The 25,474-nt window shown below is 39.1% G+C and overlaps 1 protein-coding gene across 3 annotated transcripts in view; it reads left to right on the top strand.

The window, feature by feature from the left end:
- Positions 1-25,229, top strand: part of Shroom4 (shroom family member 4) — a 213,800-nt gene extending 188,571 nt beyond the window's left edge. For 2 of the 3 annotated variants that reach the window (XM_033760261.1, XM_010606428.3), the window contains exons 6-10: positions 9,570-10,391; positions 14,173-14,322; positions 15,565-15,745; positions 19,617-19,886; positions 20,913-25,229. In XM_033760261.1, the coding sequence (XP_033616152.1) occupies positions 9,570-10,391; positions 14,173-14,322; positions 15,565-15,745; positions 19,617-19,886; positions 20,913-21,182 (1,693 nt within the window). In that variant the 3' untranslated portion in view covers positions 21,183-25,229. The remainder of the gene's footprint in view (positions 1-9,569; positions 10,392-14,172; positions 14,323-15,564; positions 15,746-19,616; positions 19,887-20,912) is intronic. The other variant, XM_019204855.2, reaches the window with a different exon arrangement.
- The last annotated feature ends 245 nt before the right edge of the window (positions 25,230-25,474 follow it).

The raw sequence follows: 25,474 nt of genomic DNA, 5'->3' as shown, positions 1-25,474 counted from the left end.
AAAGGGTAGGGGAAAGGTAATAAGAGAAAAGAAAAAAATATGAGAAAATGAAAAAAATGGAAATGAAGTGTTTGTAGGGGCAGAGGGGAGGAGGGGGTGAAGGGAGGGCAGGGACAAGGGGAAAAATGAGAATCAAGAACCGTCATGTAAAGGTGCAAAATCCCAACGATAAATGTAACTGTACTGTATACCTAAAATGTACCAATAAACTCAATGAGAGAAAAAAAAATAGAAAGGACAGATTAGTCAAAAGGGAAAGAGCATCGGTGCTGAAAATGGAAAAAGGCAGGTGACTTTAAAGATCTCAGGCAAAGTAAGAAGCACTAAGAAAGGTCCAGAAAATAGATGACATTTGTGAAGAAAAATCCTGATGGAACTTCCCCCTCACCCTTGCTCACAATCACACACACGCGCACACACACACACACACACACACACACACACACTAACATTTATTTATTTATTTTTTCTCATTGAGTTTGTTGGTACATTTTGGGTATACAATACAGTTACGTTCATCATTGGGATCTTGTACCTTCACATGACAGGTCTTGGTTCTCATTTTTTTCCCCATTCCCCTGCCCTCTCTTCACTCCCTCCACCCTCCCCTATTTACAAAGACTGTTTCCATTTTTTCCTGTTCTCATGTTTTTTCTTTTCCTTTATTTCTTTTCCCCTACCCTTCCCACTTCCCCTACACCTTTCAATAAACATTTCAATATCTTGCTCAGAGTCAGAATTTTCTTAAGATCTACTCATTTCTCTTCACTTCCATTACTAGTAGTACTTTCCAGAGAGTTTGCATTTTATGCCATTGTTCACAAAAATAAATAATGTCTCTTTACCATGGTACTTGTGTATGTATAGAGAACTTGACAACAGATAGAGGTGAGGATCATTGGAGAGAGGGAACTAAGGTTCACCGAAGACAGCTCAAAGAAGCCAGGCCTTCCCTAATTTCTTAGAAAAAAAACACAACTTCAGCCTCTTGGGGACTAGAGAAGGATCAGGGTGAGTCCTCTTGCTTGTATTTGTTGTTGGTCCGCTCACTGTTCCTTATTAGAAGTTCTGTGCACCCAGGAGCAAAGAAAGATGATGGCAACAACCTCTCTAGGCCCTTCTCTCTTCCTTGTATAGTCTCCTCGTGTCTCACCTCCTGGATATTGCAAATATTTCCTTCAGCAATAACCTGGGAGTGGCTGTTTCTCTTGGAACACACTTATCTTTTGGCTGCTGAGAGGAGGGAAAGTCGAGAGGAACTGGCTCTGTGCATTCTTGCTACTGAGATCCTGGAATGCCAGTCCATTGTGGTGAGTTTAAAAATAAAATGTACAAACAAGAGAACTTCAAAAGGGCCAAGGAACAGGCAGAAGATTTTTCAGTTTCTGCAAATATTGGTCTTCGTTTTCAATTATTATTGGGCAAAAAAATTAACAAAAGGGGAAAATCTGTTGAGAAGATAAGGCAACCTGTGCCAAAAGGAAACGAGAGCAACCCAAGATTTGGCAGGCATTTGCTTTGGGTTTTGAGATGTAGTCTTCTTGTTAGTGTCAACAAAGTCCTTTCTCATACTCAGCTTTATTCTTCCTCCCCTTTCCTCATTGAGGGACTAAACTCTTCATGGATACCTTGGCATGAGTGTAATGCTTAAATGTTTTTGCTCCACCCAAGGAGTCCTTCCTTCAGTGGGACTGTCCCTTACAGCCAGACAAGTTCTAGTCTGGACGCTGCTGTCTCTTACTTGCCGGGAAAATATTTCCCCTTTTTATCAGCTTTAATTGAGTTTATTGGTACATTTTAGGGATACAGTACAGTTACATTCATTGTTGGGATCTTGTACCTCTACATGACATGTCTTGGTTCTCATTTTTTCCCCTTGTACCTGCCTTCCTTTCACCCTACCTCCCCTCCCCATCTACAAACACTTTATTTCCTTCTTTTCATTATCACACATTTTTTTCTTTTCCCTTATTACCCCTTTGGACCATTAGAATCCTCATCTACAAACTGGCAATCACGGTATCTACTTCCTTGTTGTGAGGATTGAAATCCACAGATACACCATAGAGTACTATTCTGCCATAAAGAAGGATAAACTTCAACTATTTTTAGGAAAATGTATGCACCTTGAGACCATAATGTTTTTTTTATTTTATTATTATTATTATTGTTATTATTATTATTATTTGGTACTGAGGATTGAACTCGGGTCCTTGAGCTTGCAAGGCAGGCCACCGAACCACTGAGCTAAATCCCCAGCCCCTAGAGACCATAATGTTAAGTAAAATGAATTAGACACATAAGTCTAAATATGGCATGGTTTCTCTTGTATGAAAAATCCAAAATGTAAATGAATTAAAGAGCAAAATAAAAGATGACAGGAAATAGGGAGACAGATCTTCTGCAAAACAGAAGTGGACCAAGAGATGAGAGGATAGTGGGGGGAGGGAAGGGGACCAAAGACTGAGAGAAGAGGATGAAAGGAGAATTAAGACGTGTTCTGTACATGTACCGACTCCTTATGAGGAATGTAATCATTATGTACTGCAAACACGTGCTAATAAAAATAAAAGTTAGAAAAAGAAAACCAACAAAATAAAACCTCAAATAAAAAAGGACAAAGAAAATGGCAAACATAGTGCCCAATACATAGTAAGAAGAACCCGTAGTTCCTGCCCAATGAAGTTCTTAGCCTTCTATTCCGGAGAGAGAAGCCTTACTTGGTCCCAAAGTGGAGCTGTACATTTCTGTGCATTTTACAAGTCTGAGCCTTTGAGAATAAAACTTTTACAGTACACCGGTATCCTTGGCTTAAGCCTAACACACTTTAGTGAATGCCTGTTAAATCAATGCTCTGTGGGCATGGCTGAGAAGATCCTTGCTCCATGATAATCAAATTTGCCACTTTTTACATTTCCTTAGCCAAGATACAGGAGAGGCAATAGAGAAGATCTGAATACACACAGCATCAGAAAGACTTGGGTCTGAACTCCAGTAGAATTTTAAAATCTGATTCCATAACTCAAAAGCTGCATGGCTTTAGGCAAGGTATTTATTTCAATTTCAGTAAAATACCTGCCTTACAAAGCTGCCATGAAAATTAACTACATAAAAAGGACCTAGATATGATGCTGCATACATGCAAAGTGCCTAATAAATTTCAGTACTATATTGTTAGAGTGAACTCTCTTACTGAGGGCGTGGCATGTTTGTGCAGTGCACAATCCTCACAGCTGTATACTTCAGCCCTGCTCCTTGTTCCTATCAAGGAAGTTGGACTGCACTATCGCCTGATTCATATGCAGGCCTGCTCAACAGTCCAGAAACCAGGAGACTTCAGGTGCCATCCCAGCTACATGGCTTCCTAGCCAGGAGTCCCTAATTTTTAATTGAAAAATAAATGCATGTAGTATAAACACCCATGCATGCACTATGAGAATCTCATGCCAAACTATCAGTATAACTATTCAGAGAATATTTTAGCAGTTTGTTGTGTATTCTTCCAGAAAGGTAATGTATGTTAGCATATACACGCTCTTTATTACAAAAATGAGAACACAATACACACTTTTTTCTGTTCTACATCTTTTTATTTTGGTGATTTTCTACAAGGTACATATAGATCTGTTGTACTACTTTGAAAGTCTAGGTGGCATCCCATATTTAGATATTTCTTTTTTTATTTAACAAGTTCCTATAGAAAAGCCTTTAGAACTTTTCATCTTTTGTGATTACAAACAAAGCTACACTGAATATCCCCATGGACATCTCTCTGTGTTCATGTTGAAATACATTCAATTCCTAGAAGTTAAATTGCTGGGTGAAAGGATATGCACATTTTGTCTTCTTTTCTTTCTAAATACACCAATTCAGTTGCTCACCAACAGTTGTGTGAAATCTCCTATTTCTTTATACCCTTATCAATTCTTTTTTTTTTTTCCTCATTGAGTTTATTGGTACTTTTTAGGTATACAGTACAATTACATTCATCATTGGGATCTTGTACCTTTACATGACAGGTCTTGGTTCTCATTTTTCCCCTTACCCAAAAAAAAAACACTTTATCATTTTTTCATTTTCTCATAAATTTTTCTTTTCCCTTGTTTTCTTTCCCCTACCCTTATCAATTCTTTAAGTTTTTATTTTAAAACATTTCAATATTTTTATTTACACCTCTTTGATTTTAATTAAAGTGAGCTTGGGCACCTTTTGATATGTTCATGAATGTTCCTCATTTTTCTGTGAACTATATCCCCTTGCACCTTACATAAGAAGCACATTTCCTCTTAGTTGTGTTACAAATATTTTTTCTCTTCATCATCACCTTTTCACTTTATACTTTTTAAAGACATAAATCTTTAAGTTTTAGAAAGTCAAATTTATCCATTTTGTTTTATTGCTTCTATACTGAATTTGGTATCTTACTTAAAAAGAACTTAGGCTGTCAGGATTAGTTTTCCCATGTTTTTGTTTTATTTTAGGAATTTTGTAAGATCACTCTTTTTTTTTACATTTGAGTCTTGATAATCTGAACTTTATTTTGCTGTAAAGAGTGATACAACATTATTTTGGTCCCAATGGTTATATAGATATTCTAAAACTATATTTTGACTAAGCCATCACCATTTCACTATTTGAGATAATTTCTTTTTCACAAATTCATTTTCCATATATGTTTTAGATTTACTTCAATGTTCTAGTGTTTTATGTTTTGGTCCATGGATCTACCTTTCTACTTTTTATTTTATTTATTTATTTATTTTTTTTTTTGGTACTGGAGATGGAACTCGGGTCCTTGCGCTTGCAAGGCAGGCCACCGAACTGCTGAACTAAATCCCCGGCCCTTTACCTTTCTACTTTGAGACTGCCTTATTCACTATAGCTTTGGAGCATATTTTTGTAATTTATGGGGTTACCATTCCCTCATCATTTTTTTCTACTGTTCCTAGAAATTCTCACAACTTTATTTTTTCCAAAGAAATTTAAAATAATGTTCCAGAGTGCAATCTGTTGACAATTTTATTGAGACTGCTCTGAGTTTATAGATTAATTTAGGTAGAGTTGACATCTTTACAATATTGTTCCAATTTTAGTGTATGTGCTGCTGAAGCAAGCACCATGTTTACAATATCGAATTATCTGTGCTAGGAAATTGTATGTCTTTTCATTTATTTACATCTTGTTTTATATCTTTCAATGGAGTTTTATGGTTTTCTGCATGTAGGACCTGCATATTTCTTGTTTAGGCTTATTCCTAGGCATTTAATCCTTTTAATTGATGTATTAAAGGTACAACATCCCAATAATGAATGTAACTGTACTGTATACCTAAAATGTACCAATAAACTCAAAGATGAAAAAAATAAAATAATTGATGTATTAAATGTAAGCTTTTCTTTCACTGTATTTTCTCCTTGTTGCATGCATAGGAAAGTTGTTGGTTTCTACATATTACTTTTATACCCTGGTATCTTACTGAATTTTCTTACTATTGGAATTAATGTTTTAACTCTTTCTCATGAATTTTCCAGAAAGATAATCATATCATCTATATGTAGCAATAAGATATCCCGTTTCAAAGCTTTCATATTTATCATGTCAAATTGCATATCTAATACTTTTAAAACAATTTTAAATACCAGTGGAGGAAGTAGATAATTTCTCTTATTCCTAATTTTAGTGAGAATGCCTCTAATGTTTTGCCATTAAGTACAATGTTGACTTTTGTCTTTAAAAATGTATGATGACAATTATGGTATATAGAGTACCCACATTTCCCTATTTTTTTTTTTCAATCTGGAAAATCTGAAAAGGATGTTAAATTATTAACAAGTGTATTGTTTTAGGATCAAGGAGATTGTGTTATGGCTATTATCCTTTAGTTTATTGATGTTGTCAATTATATGACTAGATTTCTAATATGGAACCAGTCTTTTATTTCTAGGATGAACTGTACTTATTTATGATGTACCATATGTTTAACATCCTCCTAGATTCGCTTTCCTAAAATTTTATCTAAAATTTTTGCATCACTAGTCTAGTTTTCTTTTATGTGTTCTCTAGTTGGATTTTGGTATCAGTGTTTTGTAGAAACCTTTCTTCTCTCTTTATTCTCTAGATTCCAGAATATAGAAAGTATAAGTAACATTAAGTTTTAAGATTCATGAAAGTTGATCAAAGTAACATGAGAGTATGTGATTGTGCTGTTTTTTATTAATATTTTTCTATGGTAACTGGTAGGTTAGATATTCTATAGTGAGTTTTGATAAATTTTGTTTTCCTAAAAAAATAATTCTAAGTTTTCAAGTTTTTTTGTAAAATAAAGTATTCGTCTCCTTTTCTTTTGTTGTTACTGGTTATTTCTCCATTTCCAAGTTTGTGTATTTGGGTTTTTAAAATTAGGTTAACAAGAGGCCTGTTTTACTGTTTTGTATTTTCTTTTGAAGAACTGACTTTGTCTTTCATTATTAGGTCTATCACTTGCATTCTATTGTATTATTTTTTACCATTAGTTTTATTATATTTCTCCTTTGTTTACATTTATTTTTGAGATTCTTTTTATAACTTCTTTGTTGAATTAATTTAATTTATTCTTATATATCTTATATTATATTCTTATAATTTAATATATTCTTATATATCAATGTAATTGGAATTGCAATCAGCCAATCAAATCCTCTAGCTTCTAGTATTTTCATTATTGTTATTTTCTAGATATTCCACAATTTCAAATTAGATTTCCTCTTTGGCTAAAATTGTAGGATTGTCCCCTGTTTATTTTCTACAGGCTAGAGATTTTGATCTTTAATATTTGTTATTAATTTACAATGTTATTTTATTGCAATTATAGAATGTATTTAGCACTACCTGTATTTTCTGGCTCAATATGTAGTCGATTTTTAAGTATTCAATAAGCCCTTGGAAAGAAAGAATAGCCTTTTTTTTCACTTCCTTTTTTAGTGTATATTCTTTGTATAGATTAATGGGCTCCATTTTGGCACATCCATACTTGCCCATAACTTCTTTTACCATTTTGATCTCAGTGTGTGAAGAAATTCAGATTTTTTCCATTATTACTTTTTGACCAACATAGTCTGTCATCATTTGAAACAGTCATACATTTTGTTTTTGCTTTTTTCCACCTTTGCATTTCCTACAGATTTTACTATGTGTGTGTGTTTTTCTTTCTGTCTCTCTCTTTTTTTTTTTTTTTGTTCCTGGGATCAAACTTGGGTCCTTGCGCTTGCGAGTCAGATGGAGGAACCACTGAGCCAAATCCGTGGCCCTGCTTTATCAATTGTGATATTGTGTTTGTTTGGTGCATAAAGTTTCAGGGTAGTTAGATTCTCATCTGTGTCATATGTATTGATTTTTGCCTTGAATAAAATGTTTTTATAAAGGAAGTATCATAAGTTTAAAATTTTTCCATTAATTTATATATTAAACAGATATTTATTGAAGACCTACTGTGAGCTAGTCACTAGATCAATTAAATATAATACAAGATCCCGACGCTTGCAGAACTTATATGTTAAAGAGTAGAACACAAAGTAAGTGAAAATAGACATGTGATATAATATAAGGTGTGGATGAGTGCTCAGAGAAAGAACAAATAGACTAAGGATAATTCAGAAATCGTCTCTATAGTAGATATGCTAATCAGGAGAGGCCTCTCTGCCTGGTATGCATTTATTATCCTTTTACTTTACACTTTTCAGTTTTACTTTTGTTTTTCCTGAGGACCTATGCCAGGTAGAACAGTTTACACATAAGGAATTCCTCTTCCCAAGGAGAGTGTGCGCTGGGCGTCTATAGGTAGGGTGAGGCTCACGTGAGAAGAGAGTGGAGATCCTGAATATGAATTTCCGATCCATGTAAGTGATGAACGAGCCTGGAGGGTGGCTGAGACAAAGAGAATGAAAGACATTTTGCTTTCCATTCTGTCTGAGCTGGGCTACTATTTTGTGTGTTATTATTTTTACAGAAATACTCTCACTCTTCATCATGACCGTGGAATGGATGTTCTGTCTGATGATCTAATTGAACCTTTGTGATTTCCTGTCATTGGGTAGGATTTAGCATGATGTTGATTGCTCAGAGGCTACAGCGGGAAACCAGATCTCATGGCTCAGAAGGCTTACCTGTTTATAGTCTGGGGCAACAGCAATGTCTTTAACTTTATTACATAGAAGATTGGCATTTTATACATATTTAAAACCTCCCTCAGAGATTTTCTTCTATTACAAGAAGAGGGCCTTATTTTGCCTCCCAACTGAGAGTCTTTTAAAATTTTCTGATAGTTTTTTCTAAGTATACTATCATATATGGCTATACCATTTATATACATGCACTATATATGTAGTACATTAAAATTATATGTACACACATCCATAAGTCTTGATCTTGAATTTATTTTGATATGCAATATATAGTATAGCCCCAAATAGCCATGCTCTGCAGTTACCTCAAAAAGGTTTATTGAATAATATTTTGTTTTCTCTTTCTTTTGGAAGATTATGTCTGATGTTTTTGTAGGCAGTTTCGTTTTGGGACTTTCTATTCTGTTGATCAATAACATACTTTTAATCACACCTGTTTTATAACATGCATGATCTTTTATTTATCCCCGTCCTCATTTCTTCAGTAGCAGAACACTCTTTAATGTAATATCCTGCTTTGTCTTGCAAGATAATGTTAAAAAACCAATAGTTATAAATTTTTATGTTGAGAATTCTGATTGGAACTTTACTAGAGGAAGATATTTTAAATCCAAATAACAGATATTTATGGATGGTCTGCTTGGTAATTTTGCTACAAGTCTAAGAACATAAAAAGCGTCCATATCTAATTCATAATACAGGTTGCATCCAAAGAGGCAAGAAGAGGAAATGGAGGTGAGGAGTGATCCAAAGGCGATTATTTATTATTTATTAAGAAAAATATGAAGCCAATGTATGAAGCATACATGGAAAATATTAAAATGAGCTAATTTTGAGTGGTAGGTGGGAACATGGCTATTTCTTATGGTACTGTCTATACATTTGTAAATATATGAAATTTTTTCTAGTTAAAAAATAAAACAAAGATGGCAGATAAGGCACAACAACAGGCTGTAAGCCCCAAAATCTATCTAATCTGAGTGCTATAAACAGACAAGGTCAGTGTGTATGTCTTTATACTTTAGAGTGAGACAGTTCAGGTTCTAATCCTAGTTCTACCACTTGTTAGCTTCATGACTACAGGCAAATTACTTAACCTGTGCCTCAGTTTCCCTAACTGTAAAATAAGAACAACAGCTACATCATAGGGTTATTGTGAAGGTTAAATAATACATGAAAAGCACTTAAAATAGTGTCTGGTACTTAGTATATGCAAAGTAAACTTTAGCTATCATTATCATTATCTTATTATTATTGTGATTATTATTACTATGGCTAGTATATATAGTTACTACATACATTACAGTGTTTTGTGGCCATTTAAAAATTATATATAAACAACGTTATCCAAAATAAGGACCCATCTGCAAAGTGCTTTATGTTTTTCAAACCCCATTCACTGTTTTGCAGAGAAATGGCTCATTCCAAGGCCAACTTTTCATGGGCAACCCCCTTCCATTCCTGCCTTGAGAACTCAGCACTGGATTTAAGCCACCGAGCAGTTTCTTCTCTTGACCTCCTTGGAGACTTCAAACACTCCTTAAAGAAAACAGAAGAAACTTCAGTTTATGAGGAGGAGAGCTCCCTTGCCTCCATGCCTCGTCCACTGCGCAGCCGTGCCTTCTCAGAGAGTCACATCAGCCTGGAGCCTCAGAACACCCAGGCTTGGGTGCAGCATCGAAAGGAGCTCTTTACCAAAGGTGATGAAACAAGGCCTGATCCCGTTGGAGCCAGGAAGAAGGCCTTTCCTCCTCCTCGCCCTCCTCCTCCCAACTGGGAGAAATACAAACTCTTCAGGGCAGCCCAACAGCAGAAGCAGCAGCAGCAGCAGCAGCAACAGCAACAGCAGCAACAGCAGCAGAAAGAGGAGGAGGATGAAGAGGAAGAGGAAGAAGAGGAGGAGGAGGAGGAAGGGGAGGAGGATGATGGAGAAGAGGAGGAAGAGGAGTTGCCACCTCGGTATTTTAGTTCAGAAACCATTGGTTCCTGTGCTCCCAATCCTGAAGAGGTCCTCAAGCAGCCACAACCCATGAGCCTTGGCCACCTGGAGGCCTCAAGGAGAGGTTCACAAAGCCTCTCAGACCAAGAGTCTTTTGCTCTCCATTCCAGCGATTTCCTGACTCCAGTAAGGGGCCACCTGGGATCTCAAACTGAGCAGGCACAGCCCTCTTGCTATTATGGTATTGGTGGGCTTCGGAGGACATCAGAGCAGGAAGCCATTGATTCCCCCAAGTAAGTGTTTGTGGGAGACACTGGGTCCCTGAAAATGTATGCAGCATGAGATCGAATTCTACTTCTACTATTTACCAGCTGCCTGACTTTGGGCTGTTAAATTAACTTGCTCCCAGCCTTAGTTTTCTTACCTGGAAAATGGGCATAATACTTGCTCTGCATGGTTGTTGTGAATATAATCTATGTAAAGAACATAACTACATGCTTAGCATATAGTAGGTGCTCAGTAAATGGAAGTTTTCAATGCTCTTATCCCTAAATACCATTATTAAAATATTGTATTATTCATCAACTTGTCTTTAAGGTATGTATAAATATCTGGCCCCTGATCTTAGAAGCATAGGTCTTCTAAACCCTATTTGATTGTTCTAGGCCTTTACTGGAAACCTGGCTTAGGGTCTTATCTGCCAACCTAGCTTGCCAGCTAAGAAACCTTGACCTCTAATCCCTCCCACCTCAGCATCAAAAGTATTCCTGAGGCTGGCTGCTTGTGCTCTGGTAATTCCTTACAGTCACTAACAGCAGTCTTTATCTCTTCCACTTTTACCCCCCTCCTCGTTTTCTTGCCTCTTTGCATTTCACAGGAAGGTCAAAGCAGGAGTGTGGGCTGGCATGGGACTGCGGGTCCTTGTTCACGAGCCACTGTACCAGTGCCTCTGTGAGACCCACAGTACCTAATTGTCACTTTTACCCTTGAGCAAAACCCCCACACTACCTCTTCTTAGGGTTTTGGCTCTTAGCTCTGCCTGCTCTCCTGCAGAGAGCTCTCCCTACTCTCTATTGGGGGTGGGAGCAGGAGACAGGTATCTTCTAAGTGCTTTCTTTAAATCCCTTTACAATGAACTTGCCTGAGACTTATCACTATTAGAAATACTTTGTTGTTGTTGTGCCCTTTATTGACAGGCAAATCTTGTTACTTGACTGTCTAGAGCAGGTTGTTCAATTTCCAGTCTGAGGTGCCACGAGGTTTTTCTTTTAAACAGATTGTCACTTTGCAATTCAGGCTGGCCTTGAACTCACTATATAGCCCAGGTTGGCCTCCAATTCAAGGTGACCCTCCTGCACCAACTTCCTGAGTGCTGGGACTACAGGTGTGTGCCACCACACCTGGGCTGCCACAAGCTTTTAAAGCATTTTCAGGGCTTGGCTTTCAGGCATTGCGAGAATCCCTTACCAGATCCCATGTGGCTGCTTCTCAAGCTGTCCGACATCTATCTGGGGAACATTCTTATTTGCAAACTAGAAAATATTTTGTGGAAAGTAGCTTGTAATTGTTATGTAACACAGCCAGGATACGGGAAGGTGACCTAGCACCTAGTAGGCACTTAACTAATATGTCAGAAGAAAAGATAGATTAAATGGGTGAATGAATGAATGAATAAACACTTATTAAGCATTTACTATGGACTAGGCACTGGTAGAAATTTTATGTCTATTATGTTATTTAATCCTCTCAACACTCTTGTTGGCCATTATTATCCCCATTTGACAATTGAAGAAACTAAAGTTTAACAAAATAGGGACTACTTAATGCAGTGTTAAACAGCAAAGATTCAAAACTAGATCTGTCTGAGTCTAGCCTATAACTTTTTCCTTCTTCAAGAGACTTTCTCACAAGAGGTCTTGTTCTTCCAGTGGACCAGGTCTTCAGGAGTCCTTTCTCTCTGCTGTAGGATCACAGCGGAGGTAGTAGTTATGGTCCCTGAACCTTCCTTCTTTATGTACCTCTATTCATCTTTGCACACTGGCCACAAGAAGGAAATTGCTATCCTCAGAGATCTTGTAACTTGCTCCAGTGATTGTTTTAAAAACAATAAGATGTGAGGAAAAACATGTGTTTGCAAACAGCCTGGCTTCTGGCTGCAAAAATCAATTACAGATGCTCCCCAGAGATAAAGCTTTAAAGATCAGCATCATTCCCAACATAGCTAACATTTTTTACCTATTAATGTCTCACATACTGTTCTAAGCACTTTCATCGACCGTGCCTGTCTTAATGGTGGCTCAGTTTAGGACTTTTTTTTTTTTAACTTTACCACAGTGTAAAAGCAATACACATTCAGTAGAACTCACACTTCAACTTTTGCATTTTGATATTTTTCTGGGCTAATAAATTGCAGAACAGGATACGGGATGGCAGCGGCAGCCAAGTATCCCAGTCAGCCACATGATTATGAGAGGAAACCATGACTCTACAACGTGCTGTGTTACTAAGCTGTGATGTTTGGTAGGTTAGGTGTACTCAATACATTTTCAAATCATGATATTTTCAACCTATGATGGCTTTATTAGGATATTACTCTACTGTAAATTGAGGAGCATCTGCCTTAATTGATTTAATCTCCACAATAAACCTATGAAATAGTTATAGTTAGTCTCCTCTGTCTTTTAGATGAGAAAAGTAAGGTCGAAGGACAAAACATAACTTTGTCATAGGATCACAGGCAGCCAGAACCCAGGCAGTCTGGTTCACTCTGTCCACTCATCATCTCTGGGCTCTTGAAGAATATTCTATTCCAGGCCTTAGACTTGCACAGAATGTTTTAAACCTAAAATGCAAACACAAACATCCACATTTTGGCCAAGTCAAATTGCAATGTAATATCTAGAATACACATACAACCAGGACAACAGAATTTTCAAATTTTGTTCAGGTCAAAGAACTCTGATTCAAGTATATGTATAGCTTGTTTTATGGGCTATATGCACTTCTTGTCAGGGCACTGTGGAAAGACTCTGACTTTTGCTTTGATATTCACTTTTAAATTCTGATTATATTTTCATAGATTTCCTGTGATCCCTTCTCTGTGCATGGAAGCGATAAGGAAAGGGGCCCTAGAGCACAGTGCCTACCTAATATGATCTGCTGAGAAATTCAGTCTCCAATTAGCACAACATTTTTTCATTTATAATTTTTGATTCAAAACTTTCATACATGTCCTAAATATTTTTCCTGTTGATAGGAATTCACTAAGTTCATATCTTCCTATTCCTTCCAGAATGTTCTCTCTTCTCTCCTAACATAGATATACTCCAGCCAGAAAAGTCTTTATACCTAAGATTTCATAGGATATCAAATTGTCTCTCTGTTAATATTGCATAATACCAAAAACACAAATTATGGAATTGTGCTGCCCAGGTAGAAATGATACGTCTGCCATTTACTGGCTGGTGACCTTGGGATAGTCACCTTACCTTTTGAAGACTCAATCTTCTCATTTGCTAAGTGGTTTTGGTGAGCATTCAGTTATACATCTATATTCCCACACGTGTGTGTGTATGTGTGCGTGCACGTGTGTGTTTTTGCACGTATACATGCTTATCTCTATTTTAGGACAGTTTCTAAGACATGGTAAGCACTGTGTGAGCTAGTGTTGTTCCACCATCAGTGTTATAAGCTTGAAACCTTACATGTAAAATAAATTTAGCTAGGATGAGGAATAAGGGCACGCCCAGGTTTTCTCTGTGTGGTGAATTAGGAGACTGCATACTGTGAATCAGTAAATAGCTGTGGAGCCTTTTAACTGTTCTTTTTAACCTTTATCTAAGAGCTGCATATATCTGCAAGAATGATTGGATTTCTCTTATTTTCCCTTTCAAACAACTAGGGTTTAACAAAGGGATAGTCAGAAAACAGGTGGAGGGTGGGGGTGGCTGCTAGGTAAAGAGAATAGAGTGAGGGTGGGCCTCCATCTTGCATAAACCCTGGGTGGAATTATTTATCCCTCCATCACTGAAAACTGACATTGTAACATTTCTCTTTCTCTCTTCTTTCCACCAGGTCAGAAGCATCGCTGGCAGAAGAGTCCAAACCCAAGCCAGCATGGAACCAGAGCTACTTCTTTCCTGAGGAGAAATTCTCTTTCGTAGGCCATGGTTCTGAGAAACAACACCTCGGCCCTGTAGACTTTGGTGAACCCAAGGCAACAAGGTCTGCTGCTGCACTTGGCAATCCCCTAAGTGTAGCTGGTTCCACTATTTTTATTTCATTCAACAACTATGCATTGAGGCCTGGGTCACTGGGGATATACCAGAAGTAGAGAGATACTAATTCTTCTCAGGCTGAAGGGCTACCCTCCAGCAGGCAGTCTCAGATGAACTCACGAGAGGGCAAATGACAGGTCCGGGGCAGGGGTGCTAACCCCAGCCTCCAACATGGTGACCATGGCTGAGATCATGGACGACCTCTTTGCTGTGGAGATCTTCAGTGGAGGGGCTATTTCAAGAAGAATTGACATCAGGAAAGAAGAAATGAGTGTCCAGGAAAGCCACAGGGTGCCTTTATAGGCAAGCAACATAAATAGAGATGAAGTGAGTAGAGGTCTGTGGATTAGTAGGAAGGAGGCCAACAAGCTTGGAAGACTGATAACTAAGAGCTTAGATGATTTTCTACTACCCAGTCCCTCCTTTAGGGTTCATACACTGTTGCCATGAATCAAGGGGAATTATTAATGAACAAAAGCCAAGAATTTTCAGAGCCTGCCAATTTTTCTGGATTTCAATGGAGCATTAATGACTAAACTAAATTATCTCTAAAGAAGTCTCCCTAACTGCTAAAGTCAGTGGCGTGGGAATAGCCTTCTAGATTCTTTTGTTGTTGTTCAAGATAAATTCCAAAGGTTTATTGCACCAAATGCCACAGAAAATGGATCAAAATAATACATGAACAAGTGTTAAGAAAAGTCTCCCAAAAAATTCCAAATTTATTGCACCAAATGCCACAGAAAATGGATCAAAATAATACATGAACAAGTGTTAAGAAAAGTCTCCCATACATTGATATTGGTATTCATTCAACTGATCAAAAATAGTCCCTATCAATTTCTTTTAATGAAGCTTTAAGAGTAACAAATCCCAGAATTCCTGTTGTTAGCCACCACTGAAAATTAAGCTTACTGTAATCTCACTTCCCCAAGCCTTCTAGATTCTTGAAGTCTGCCTTTACCTGGCTTCTAGATAGCCGTGTAACCTGTGTATGTTTGAGTAGTGCCAGCTGAACCATTATTGCCATCATCATCATCGTCATCATCATCATCATCACCATCATCACCATCATCATTATTTTACAACTCTTTGGTGAATCAGTGTATTATTTTATAATGGGGAAATTAAAGCAGAATGGTCAGCAACCTCTCAACAGAGGTGCTCAAATGATCTCTCTTTCTTTCCACAGACAAGAGTTTCAGCACTTCTCACCTCCTCCAGGGGGCCCAACAATCCCTACCTCTTACTCAGCTTATTACAATATTTCTGTGGCCAAGGCAGAGCTGCTGAACAAGTTGAAAGACCAACCCGAAATAGCAGAGATGGGCCTGGGTGAAGAGGAAGTTGACTATGAACTAGCTCAAAAAAAGGTAAAATTTTAGGTATACACTAGAGAATTTTGACATATAGCTTGAGTGTGTCTGGAGGGCAGTCAGGCCCTCTACACCCTTTGGAATGTCTCGTGTTACTGTATTTTCAATATGGCAATAAAATAGCCTCTCTGAGTTTCTCACAATACAATTCCAATCTCTAATCCAACCAATAGTAGTAACTGTAGTAGTGATCATCACTGCCTCTCTTAGACCTATAAGCGCTGTGTGTGTGTGTGTGTATCTCCTAGAGCTTTGCTCATGATAGGCAAGCACGCTACAATTGAGCTATCCCACATCGTGTAACAGTCACAGTGTTTTGGGCATGATGCTAGGAATTGAACCCAGGGTCTCATATATACTAGTCAAGCACTCTGCAACTGAACTACACCCCTAGCTGCTGCTATTTATAATAATAATAATACATTATATTATATGTATTATAATATATATACATTATATTATATAATGTAGTAGTAGTAGTAGTAGTAGTAGTAGTAGTAGTAGTAGTAGTAAGATAATCGTGCTAGGGATGGAACCCAGGACTTTCCACGTGATAGGCAAGCTCTCTACCACTCAGCTATATGCCCAGTCCTTCAAAGTATATATGACTAACCCCTTTTTCACCAGTTGGGGGAATTAATTTTCCTAATGGTTACAAACTAAATATATCCAGGATTTGAAGTCAAGCTGAATTTCTGCCCTACCATCCTGTCCTTCAGAATTAAGCCACCCTTGAAGGTAACTCATCACCCAGGACACAACAAAGTTTCTGCCACTGAACTCTAGCCAACAGCAGTACGTTAACTTTTTTTTTCTGTGTAACTTTCCAGGAAGAGAACAGATTAAGGAAAATAAGAAGAAATTATAGGCTGGCATACTTTAGTATTTATATGCAATGATGGTCATTTATTTCTTAAAACTACAAAATAGATAAATGGAGATAGTATTGCTGTTGTTGTTGTTCTCAAGCCTCTCTTTTGCCCTGTAAGTACCCCTAGCCTAGTTTTCTAATCAAGTTCCTCGAATTACTTTGCCTTCCCTGTATTTACCCATTTTATTTAATAGGCAAATAGGCTTGTCATGGAAACCTCCAAGGCACATTTTACCATTTTGTGGATTTATGAACTCAGTGGAAATTGTGCTTCTGCCCATAGTTCTCTTGCAGAACATGACCCTTAGGAAAGCACAGGGCCATTTGTAAAAGCCTTCTGTCTAATTTTCCATCTGAAGCAAAATGTCAGGGGAAGAATTGGAAGCATGGTGATGTTGAAGGGTTTTTTTTGTTTATTTTTGTTTTGTTTTGTTTTGTTTTGTTTTTTTGGTACCAGGGATTGAACTCGGGTCCTTGCACTTGCAAGGCAGGCCACCGAAGTGCTGAGCTAAATCCCCAGCCCTGATGTTGACGTTTTGTTGACCCAGAAGATCTTCCTTGGATTCCATGTTCCCTGAGCATAATGGTGGTGCTCCTTTTTCACTTAGAACCTGACCTTTCTAAGGCAAAGCTAAATAAAGGTCTGACTAGAAAAAGAGTTAGATGACCAGACATGGCAAAGCACAGAATGACAGAGTGATTGGCAGTGACTATGGGTAGATTAAGACAGTGTTTTCACTGAGGAAAAAAGATAAAGGCTACCAGTTTGCAATAGCCCATGTAAAAAAACAATTCAGCTCTAGCTGGGTCTATGATAACTCCACAGCTCTGTCTTCTACACTTTCTCCAGGGCTGAAGCTCAAGTTGTAGAGGCCAGGTGCTGAGAAACAAAGGACTTTCTTCATTTTCATCCTCTCATCCATCTCCAGAGCCTGAAAGCCAGGATGGTTTGGAAATTTCAGTGTGCATCATGCCTTGTCCCTACCCCTGAGGTTTTGTGTGAGAAAGCAGAAGGTGTTAACGGGGAGTCTCTTGACAAGTAATTCTGCCTCATTTATGTCACTGAACCCCAAATCCTAATGGCTTTGGGAATTTTTGCCAAATGCAGACCTGTTATACTTAACTATGGGCATGGTGATCTTCTGATTTTTAAACAGTGCTAAAGTATGGCAGAAGGCCCTTGAACCCAGATGAAGCCCTCTTAATCTTGGTCACCTTGTACATCTCCAAATAAGATACTAGATAAGAACACATTCTAGAAAACTATAAGGCTGTGATCTTAGTATGCCTAGACTGAAGTAAAAATAAACAGTGTAGCATGCTTTATATTAATTACTCTATGAAATAGGCAGCGTTGTTATCCTACTTTTTCAGATGGCGATATTGAGGTACAGAAAGGTTGAGTAATTTGTTCACGGTCAGACTACTACTTTTTGGCAGAGCTAGAGTTCCAATTTAAATAGTCTGACACTGAAGTCCATATTTTTAACCATAATGCAATACTAGCTGTGAAGGTTCTGGGTGACCTAGGAAGGCTCCATGCTTGTCATAACCTTGTAACTAGACCAATATCCTCTAGGGTATAGTGCCTTGAATTAGTAACAGAAGTAGCAGTAGTAGTAGTAGTAGTAGTAGTAGTAATTATGATCAAAAACATACATTGAACCTTAAATGTACCAGACACAATAGTATTTTGCTTCTATGATCTCACCTGCCATCACAACAACACTGGGGTTGGGTGGAATGCTTCTCCAGTTTGTAGATGAAGAAATAGTGGGAATAGATATTCAAATCCAAGGTCATAGAGTTTGAAGAAGGTAAAACTGGATTCTGGGCATCTCTGATTCCAAAACTGCACTGTCCAACATTGCTTTCCTGCGAGTGCAGTCCCAGAACTGATCACACATAGAGGGGGAACAATTTGGAAGACACAGGCAGCATTTTCCTTGAGGAACTTAAAATCAATAATAGGGCAAGGAATTGGATTCACATATAAAATAGAATGTTAACAACTTCAAATTACGGTATAAGGTTCAATTCTAAAAGACTTGAGAGTCTAGGAAAGAAAGCAATCATTGAGAGAATGCTTCCAGAGGAGGACTTCCTGTAGGGAAGATGATGGCAGAGCCGTGCCCTGAAGTAAAAATAGAAATAGCCAAAGAAAATAAGAGCAGATAGAACTGCAGAAATAACTCAGGAACACAAGAATGAGTTTTGTGAACAAACAATAGCATGAAGGGCTAGTCCTGAAAGGTTCTGAGGAGTGAATTTAAAATGGTAGAATGAAAACAGATATAACAAGAATAATAATAATAATAATAATAATAATAATAATAAATAGCAGCACTTAAGAACCTATTGTATGCCCTCAGCATTTACTGTTCACATCCATTCAATGGATGTCATTGAATCATTACCACCCAGTGCAACAGGTACTTCAGTTATCTCCTTTCCTTCTATGTATAAAGAGAGAAGCTCAATAAAGTCAAATTATCCAAGGTCCCAAAACTAGGAAGTGGCAGAGCCAGAAGTCAAACCCAGTAATTATGACTCCAAAATTTTCACTCATCCCAAGACCTTAAAAGCCAAGCTAAAAGCTGGCTAAGTGGGCAAGGACCTAGCACAGTACCATGAACATAAGAGGTACTTATATGGATTGAAGAAGAATGAATGAAGTGATAAGCATTTGATGACAAATGTTTCTCCAACCTAGGATCTCAGAAGCATTCTAGTTCCAATTTATTGTATAGTCTTAGAAAGTATTCTGTTGTGTTTGGCAAATGAGACTTAGCCCACTTACTAATTCCAGTACATTTTGTGGTGACATGGACTTTTCTACCAAACAAGGAGAGAAGGTACCTGCCCCCAAAACTGAAGTTACTCATGACCTCAAAGGACTCCTTTGTTTCCAGATCCCAAAACACAATCTACGGCTATAGATCAGTTTCTGTTGGTCCCCATGCTCATCCTTTTCCTTCCCCTATTTAACTCCCCTAGATACAGCTTACTGAAAGCATTGGCCGAAAACTTTCTGTCCTAAGGGAGGCCCAGCGAGGGCTGCTGGAGGATATCAGTGCCAATTCAGCCCTTGGAGAGGAGGTGGAGACCAATTTAAAGGCCGTCTGCAAATCCAATGAGTTTGATAAATATCGCTTGTTTATCGGGGATCTGGATAAAGTGGTTAATCTGTTGCTGTCACTATCTGGACGACTGGCTCGGGTGGAGAATGCTCTTAACAGCATCGATTCAGAGGCCAACCAGGAAAAGGTAGAGTTGGGGTCTCCAGGGATGTGGATGGAGGGAAATAGCACCTGTTTTTTTTCCCCTCAGGACTCCTTCTTTGAGGCTGGGCTCTTGTGGGAGGCAGAAAAGCATAATGTTGAGTATAAATACTGGCTTATAAGTGCCCTGAAATCCCAGCTCTACCATTTATTAGTTGTGTAACCATGGGAAATTTACTTAACATTACTCTCCCTTAATCTCCTCATCTATGAAATGAGATGCACACACTACCTGCCTCATGGGGTTGTTGTGAGGATTAAAGTAGATAATCCATGTTTATTACTTCAAACAACCTCTGGGTCAGAGGTTGTAGCTCAGTGTAGAGCACTTTCCTAACATGTACAAGGCCCTGAGTTCCCTCCTCAGAACTATGAATAAAAAAACAGGACCTGGAAGAGGGTAAATACTGAATCATTGCAGGCTGCCAGTAGTAGTGATGGTGGTGGTGGAGGTGGCAGCGGCAGCAGCAGCAGCAGTTTTGCGTCATTCTCACTCTTGAGCCCAGAGGGAATGTCCCTTGGGAACGCTGTCAGTTTCACAGACTGGCTCTCGCTGCATTTATCCTGAACCACACTGCTTTACCTTACCCTACACAAGTAGCTTTGAATCCACGATAAGAGACACATACGCCTGTGTACACGTGTACACAGACACATACACTCACACGTGTCCAAAGCAGCATCGCCACAGCTGTGGTTGTTTCCCAGACGGAAAGGTCAAAAACTGGTTTTGTTACAAACAGCTACACACCAAATCCGCAGATGAAAGAAAGGCATCCTTAGAGATGCAGGAAGGCAACTGCACTTCCACTTGTGCAGAGATGCAGTCATGTCTGTACTGCTCCAACTACAGGAAAGGAAGGCTTTTTGCATGGAGGTGGATTTTACAGCAGAACATTTTGGACCAATCAGCAGGATGGATAGCTGCTTTGATCCCGCCTCCCTGGTGAGGCCCTACTAGGCAGGTGCCTGGTAATCAGAACAGCCCTTAATTACTCCTCTGCTTCCCCAGTTGGTGCTGATAGAGAAGAAGCAGCAGCTGACGAGCCAACTGGCAGATGCCAAGGAGCTGAAGGAGCATGTGGATCGTCGGGAGAAGTTGGTGTTTGACATGGTCTCCCGCTACCTGCCTCAGGACCAGCTCCAAGATTACCAGCACTTTGTCAAGATGAAATCTGCTCTCATCATTGAACAACGAGAGCTGGATGAAAAGATCAAGCTCGGGGAAGAGCAGCTCAAATGTCTCAGGGAGAGCCTACTCCTGGGGCCCAGCAATTTCTAAATCACCAGTAGTCTGCCACAGCATCCCTGACCAGCCACAGCAGGAATTGCTTTCATCTTCAGTAGCTGTTTGCTAGCAACAGATAACAATTAGTTAGCAGTTTGTTACAGCCCTATTACCCTGAACATCTCTCGCTGCTCCTTCCCTAGCAGTGGTCCCTACCAGCAAGGATACCCTAAGGTGATGCCAAGCTTCTACTTAGGGAGCTATAGCAAGGTGTGATCATGCAAGTGCACTCTCCCTCCCACAGTGTGTGTGGGCAAGCATTCACTGCCCACAGAACCAAGAAAGTGCCTTCATTCTTCTTTGTACTAGGATACCAAAGATAACCTGAACTCTCAACCCACTCACACCATAATCGGTTTTTTGAGGATCAGAGAAAAGCCACCTGTAAGGCTCTTTTCAGACCAGGGCTTGTGGACCAGTCATTTGCTGTGGAGATCTGGCTGCCTTGAGGGCATTCATCTACCACCAGGTTCAGGGACTTACCCAAGCTTTGTAGTGGGAAGCAAAAAAGGAGTGATTACTCAAGAGAATGTGAGTAAAGTTTGGGTATCCCCAGGTGACCCTCAGGAAAAAGCGAGGCTTAAACAAGTTGGCTCTATTTCGACCTTCCCAAGCAGCTGGTTGACAGGAAAGAAGCCTGCTTTCAGCCTTGGCTGGTGTGGCTTCCTCCTATCCTAAGACTTTAGGCTTGCCAATTTTAATTTCATCGTGCTCTTATTTTGTTGGGAGTTACAGGTGCCCATCCCAGTGCTTCACACTATGGGCCCTTAATAGCTTTACTATAGCTTGACTTCAGGATATAGATTTCATTATCGGTGGGGAAGTTCTTATTATTATATTTTAAGTGGCTTTTAATTTTATTTATTTTTATGTTTTGATTTTTTTTCTTTTTTAACTAGTAAGGTGAGAAGAGGGAAGTTGGAGAGGGAAAAGTTAGCCCAGGAAAGCATTTTCTACAGATTGGCCTCAATCCACCATGGCTAGTTAAGCATGTGCTGAGACATTCATTCCTTCCTACTATAGCTACAAGTGTCGAAGAAAGGTGTTCTCCTCTTGAGCTCATAGCGTCCCTATCGTGGCCAGGCTGCTTGCTTCCCTTGAAGTCTGGGTGATTGTGAGCTTGCTTTTCCCAGCAGTGTTAAACTTTTGCTTATATATTTTTTAAGCCAAAGAAATGAAACTGGCAAAGATCACCCATTTTTCTAATGGTTCCAGGCAATGAATAAATGGAGGCATGTTTAGGAGGTGCTTCTCTAATAACTGCTTTTCAGCCTATGGCCTGGCTCAGGGAACCAGAACTTCGGTAGCTGGAAGCTGCAACCAGGACCAGCTCCCCAGAGCAAATTATGATCCAACCATACAGCACCCCCTTCTTAGCCTGAGGAATATGTTCCAAGACCCCCAGGGGATTCCAGAAACCTTATATACACTGTGCCTTTTCTTACATGCTCCGTAGCAATGCCACATAGAACTGGAGTTAATCTATCCTCCCATGTTCTATGTTCTAGTGGCTCTTGGTTTACTACTCTTCTGTTTTGGGGTCATTATAAGTAAAAGAAGGGTTACTTGGACATGAGCGCTGTACGCCACAATACTGCAGTGGCCAATCTGATAACTGAGATGGCTACTAAGTGACTAAAGGTGGGTAACCCACAGGACTTGGATATACTGGACAAAGGGAAGATTCATGTCCCAGGTGTAACGGAACAGAATGGAGCAACATTTCTTCTTGCTACTCAGAACGACACACAATTTAAAGCTTGTGAGTTGTTTATGTCTGGAATTTTCCATTTAATCATTTTGGACCATGGTTGACCCCAGGTAACTGGAACTGCCAACAGTGAAATTGCAGATAAGGGGAGACTACTGTACAAAGAACTGAAGCTACTGCTATTGCTGAGGACCTGACACTGGTAGCCAGCATAAATCCTTGAAAAGCCCTCAGGTGGGCCATGGCAGGAAGGGAATTTTAAACTAAACCCTGCCCTATTACTTGGCTCAATTTCCTGTGATTTGCTGATTGAGATCAACCTTTCATATCACACAGCCCACCTAAACCCAGCCTAACAAAGCCTAGCATCTCTTCAAGTACTGCTGAGTTCCTCAGGATGCTTGGAAGTTAACTGTAGTAACAGAGGTACCTCATCCAACCAAAAAAAAAAAAAAAAAATTCACCAAGGAACTTTGCTGCTGCTGCTGCTACAAATACTGGTTACTGGCTTCCGTTTCCTCTACATTGTATCTGAAAACAATGGGAGAATCTTGGCCAGCAGGGTGTGTGGGTGGGGGAGAGGAAGTAATCCTTTCTGTGGGGCCCTGGCTATACTCTTAGTATTGCTGCCAATGGCAAAAACCGTTGTTAGTGTCAATCCTGCCATTCTGCCCTCCAGTGGAAGATGCTACCCTTCTCAGAAAGGCTGATGGCTTTTGAAAGGCTAGGTTTATCCAAGTGAAAGTTGAGGAGGTGGGGGAAGTACTTTGAACAAAGGTCATAGTTGACATCTTTTTTTGTTTTTCAACAAGTCTTAAGGACAAACAAACAACAAGTTGAAATGTCTTATACTGGAGCGGGAGTGAGGCCAGGGTCTTCCAGAATTCTCAAATTTTTAGCCAGAATAGATTTTTGATAATATGGGGCTGGGAAGAAGAGTGATCATTTACCTGGATACTATGAGCACAGTCCGGATTTTTCGAACCAGTGTTAAACTAGTTATACATGATGTGTGTGATACCAAACATACTATTAACACTATCATTTTTGTCCCTCGTCTCTCTTCATATTAGTTTCTATAATTGGAGTCAAGATACAAGGATGCTCATTTTCACATGAAAGTTTCCAAAGCTCTTAAAAACTTAACCTCAATTATACTGACAGCGATGACCTGTAAACAAAGGTGAACTACTAGACAGACACTGGCATGCCAATTCTTGCTGTGGTAGTCCCATTGTGAATGATAGTGCTACGTTACTGGCCTTACTTTTCTCTCCCCTGTCCTCAGTTTCTGGGCTATCCCTCTTCCAAGGCTTTTGGGGAAGGTGGCAGTTTGGAAGGCAGGTCAACAGATTTCTCCAAAGACAGTTAATGGTCTTAACATGTAACCTGTTCCTTCAAATACTTACAGAGGTCCCAGAGAGTAAGAAGTAAGCAAAGTGGTGAATAGATAGAAATGAGTCAGTGTGAGGGTTCCTGTCACATGTCCCCTCTTACATCTCTCATCCCTAAGACTGAATAATTGGGTCTCCCTGAGTCCCACAGCCAGAGACTCAGCCAGGATATAGAAATAAATGCCCAAGTGAAATCCAAGATAATGAGAAAAGACACTAAAAATAAAGCCCTGGAAAGGGAGAGATTAGAAGCAGAGGAAAGGCAGGAGGGTGAAAAGATGCAAAGCTTTTATTCATGGTCAGGTTCAGATTCTGTTTTCCATTTAACCTCGTGTTAAATGAACCCCCCCAAAAGCTGCCCAGGATCACTAGAGTCACATCCTCAACCCAAGCCTCCATGAAGGTGCTGCTCTACCATTAACACAAACATATTCCCAAGATGGAAGAAGCTGGGAAGATTTATGGCCATTTCCACCCATCTAGAGCTTTGACAACTCCCACTGTCTTTTCCAGATGTGTTCTTTATGTCAATGGTATTTCTGCAAGAACATATTGTATTATTTGAAGATTAGTAGATCTTTCAAGGAGGGGGACAGGGGCAGTTTGTGTAGATAAAGAACCAGTGTTTGTTGTACAGCTGTGTGTGGGGGGTCATCTATCCTATATAAAGCTATTATTTTTTCTCTGAATCTTATTGTTTCTGTATTTGTGTCCTCCACCATTCCCTTCTCGGCTGACATAGATATGCCTGCCAGATTGTCATCAAGGGTCATCCTTCAATAAAAGGTGCTAAGGACAAAAACAATTGACTCAGATATTTTGACTCAGGAAATGAAAACCCCCTAATATTCTGCTGGAGAGTATTGGAAATGAATTTGGTCACCTATCCATCATATTTCATAAATATCTATATGAAACCTTACTCACATTCCAAAACCCCTACCCTGACCTCTTAGGAATGGTACTCATGCTGTATCATTCATCATCCCCAAGGAAATAGAGTCTGTAATAGACTTTTTAGGGGAACAGCTTTGAGACATCTATTCCAACAGTTCCCTGAATAGGGAGCACAGTTTATGCCATGGATATTTCTGTTGTTACTACAAGATGGAAATGTTTGTTTTTCTACTGAGAAATACCTCAGAACTACAATACCTGTCCTTTAGTTCACTGATACATTT

Source organism: Fukomys damarensis, unplaced genomic scaffold, assembly GCF_012274545.1.
Source record: "Fukomys damarensis isolate Sample0158 unplaced genomic scaffold, DMR_v1.0_HiC HiC_scaffold_39, whole genome shotgun sequence".
NCBI lineage: Eukaryota > Metazoa > Chordata > Mammalia > Rodentia > Bathyergidae > Fukomys > Fukomys damarensis.
This window is presented reverse-complemented; position numbering and strand designations above follow the sequence as displayed.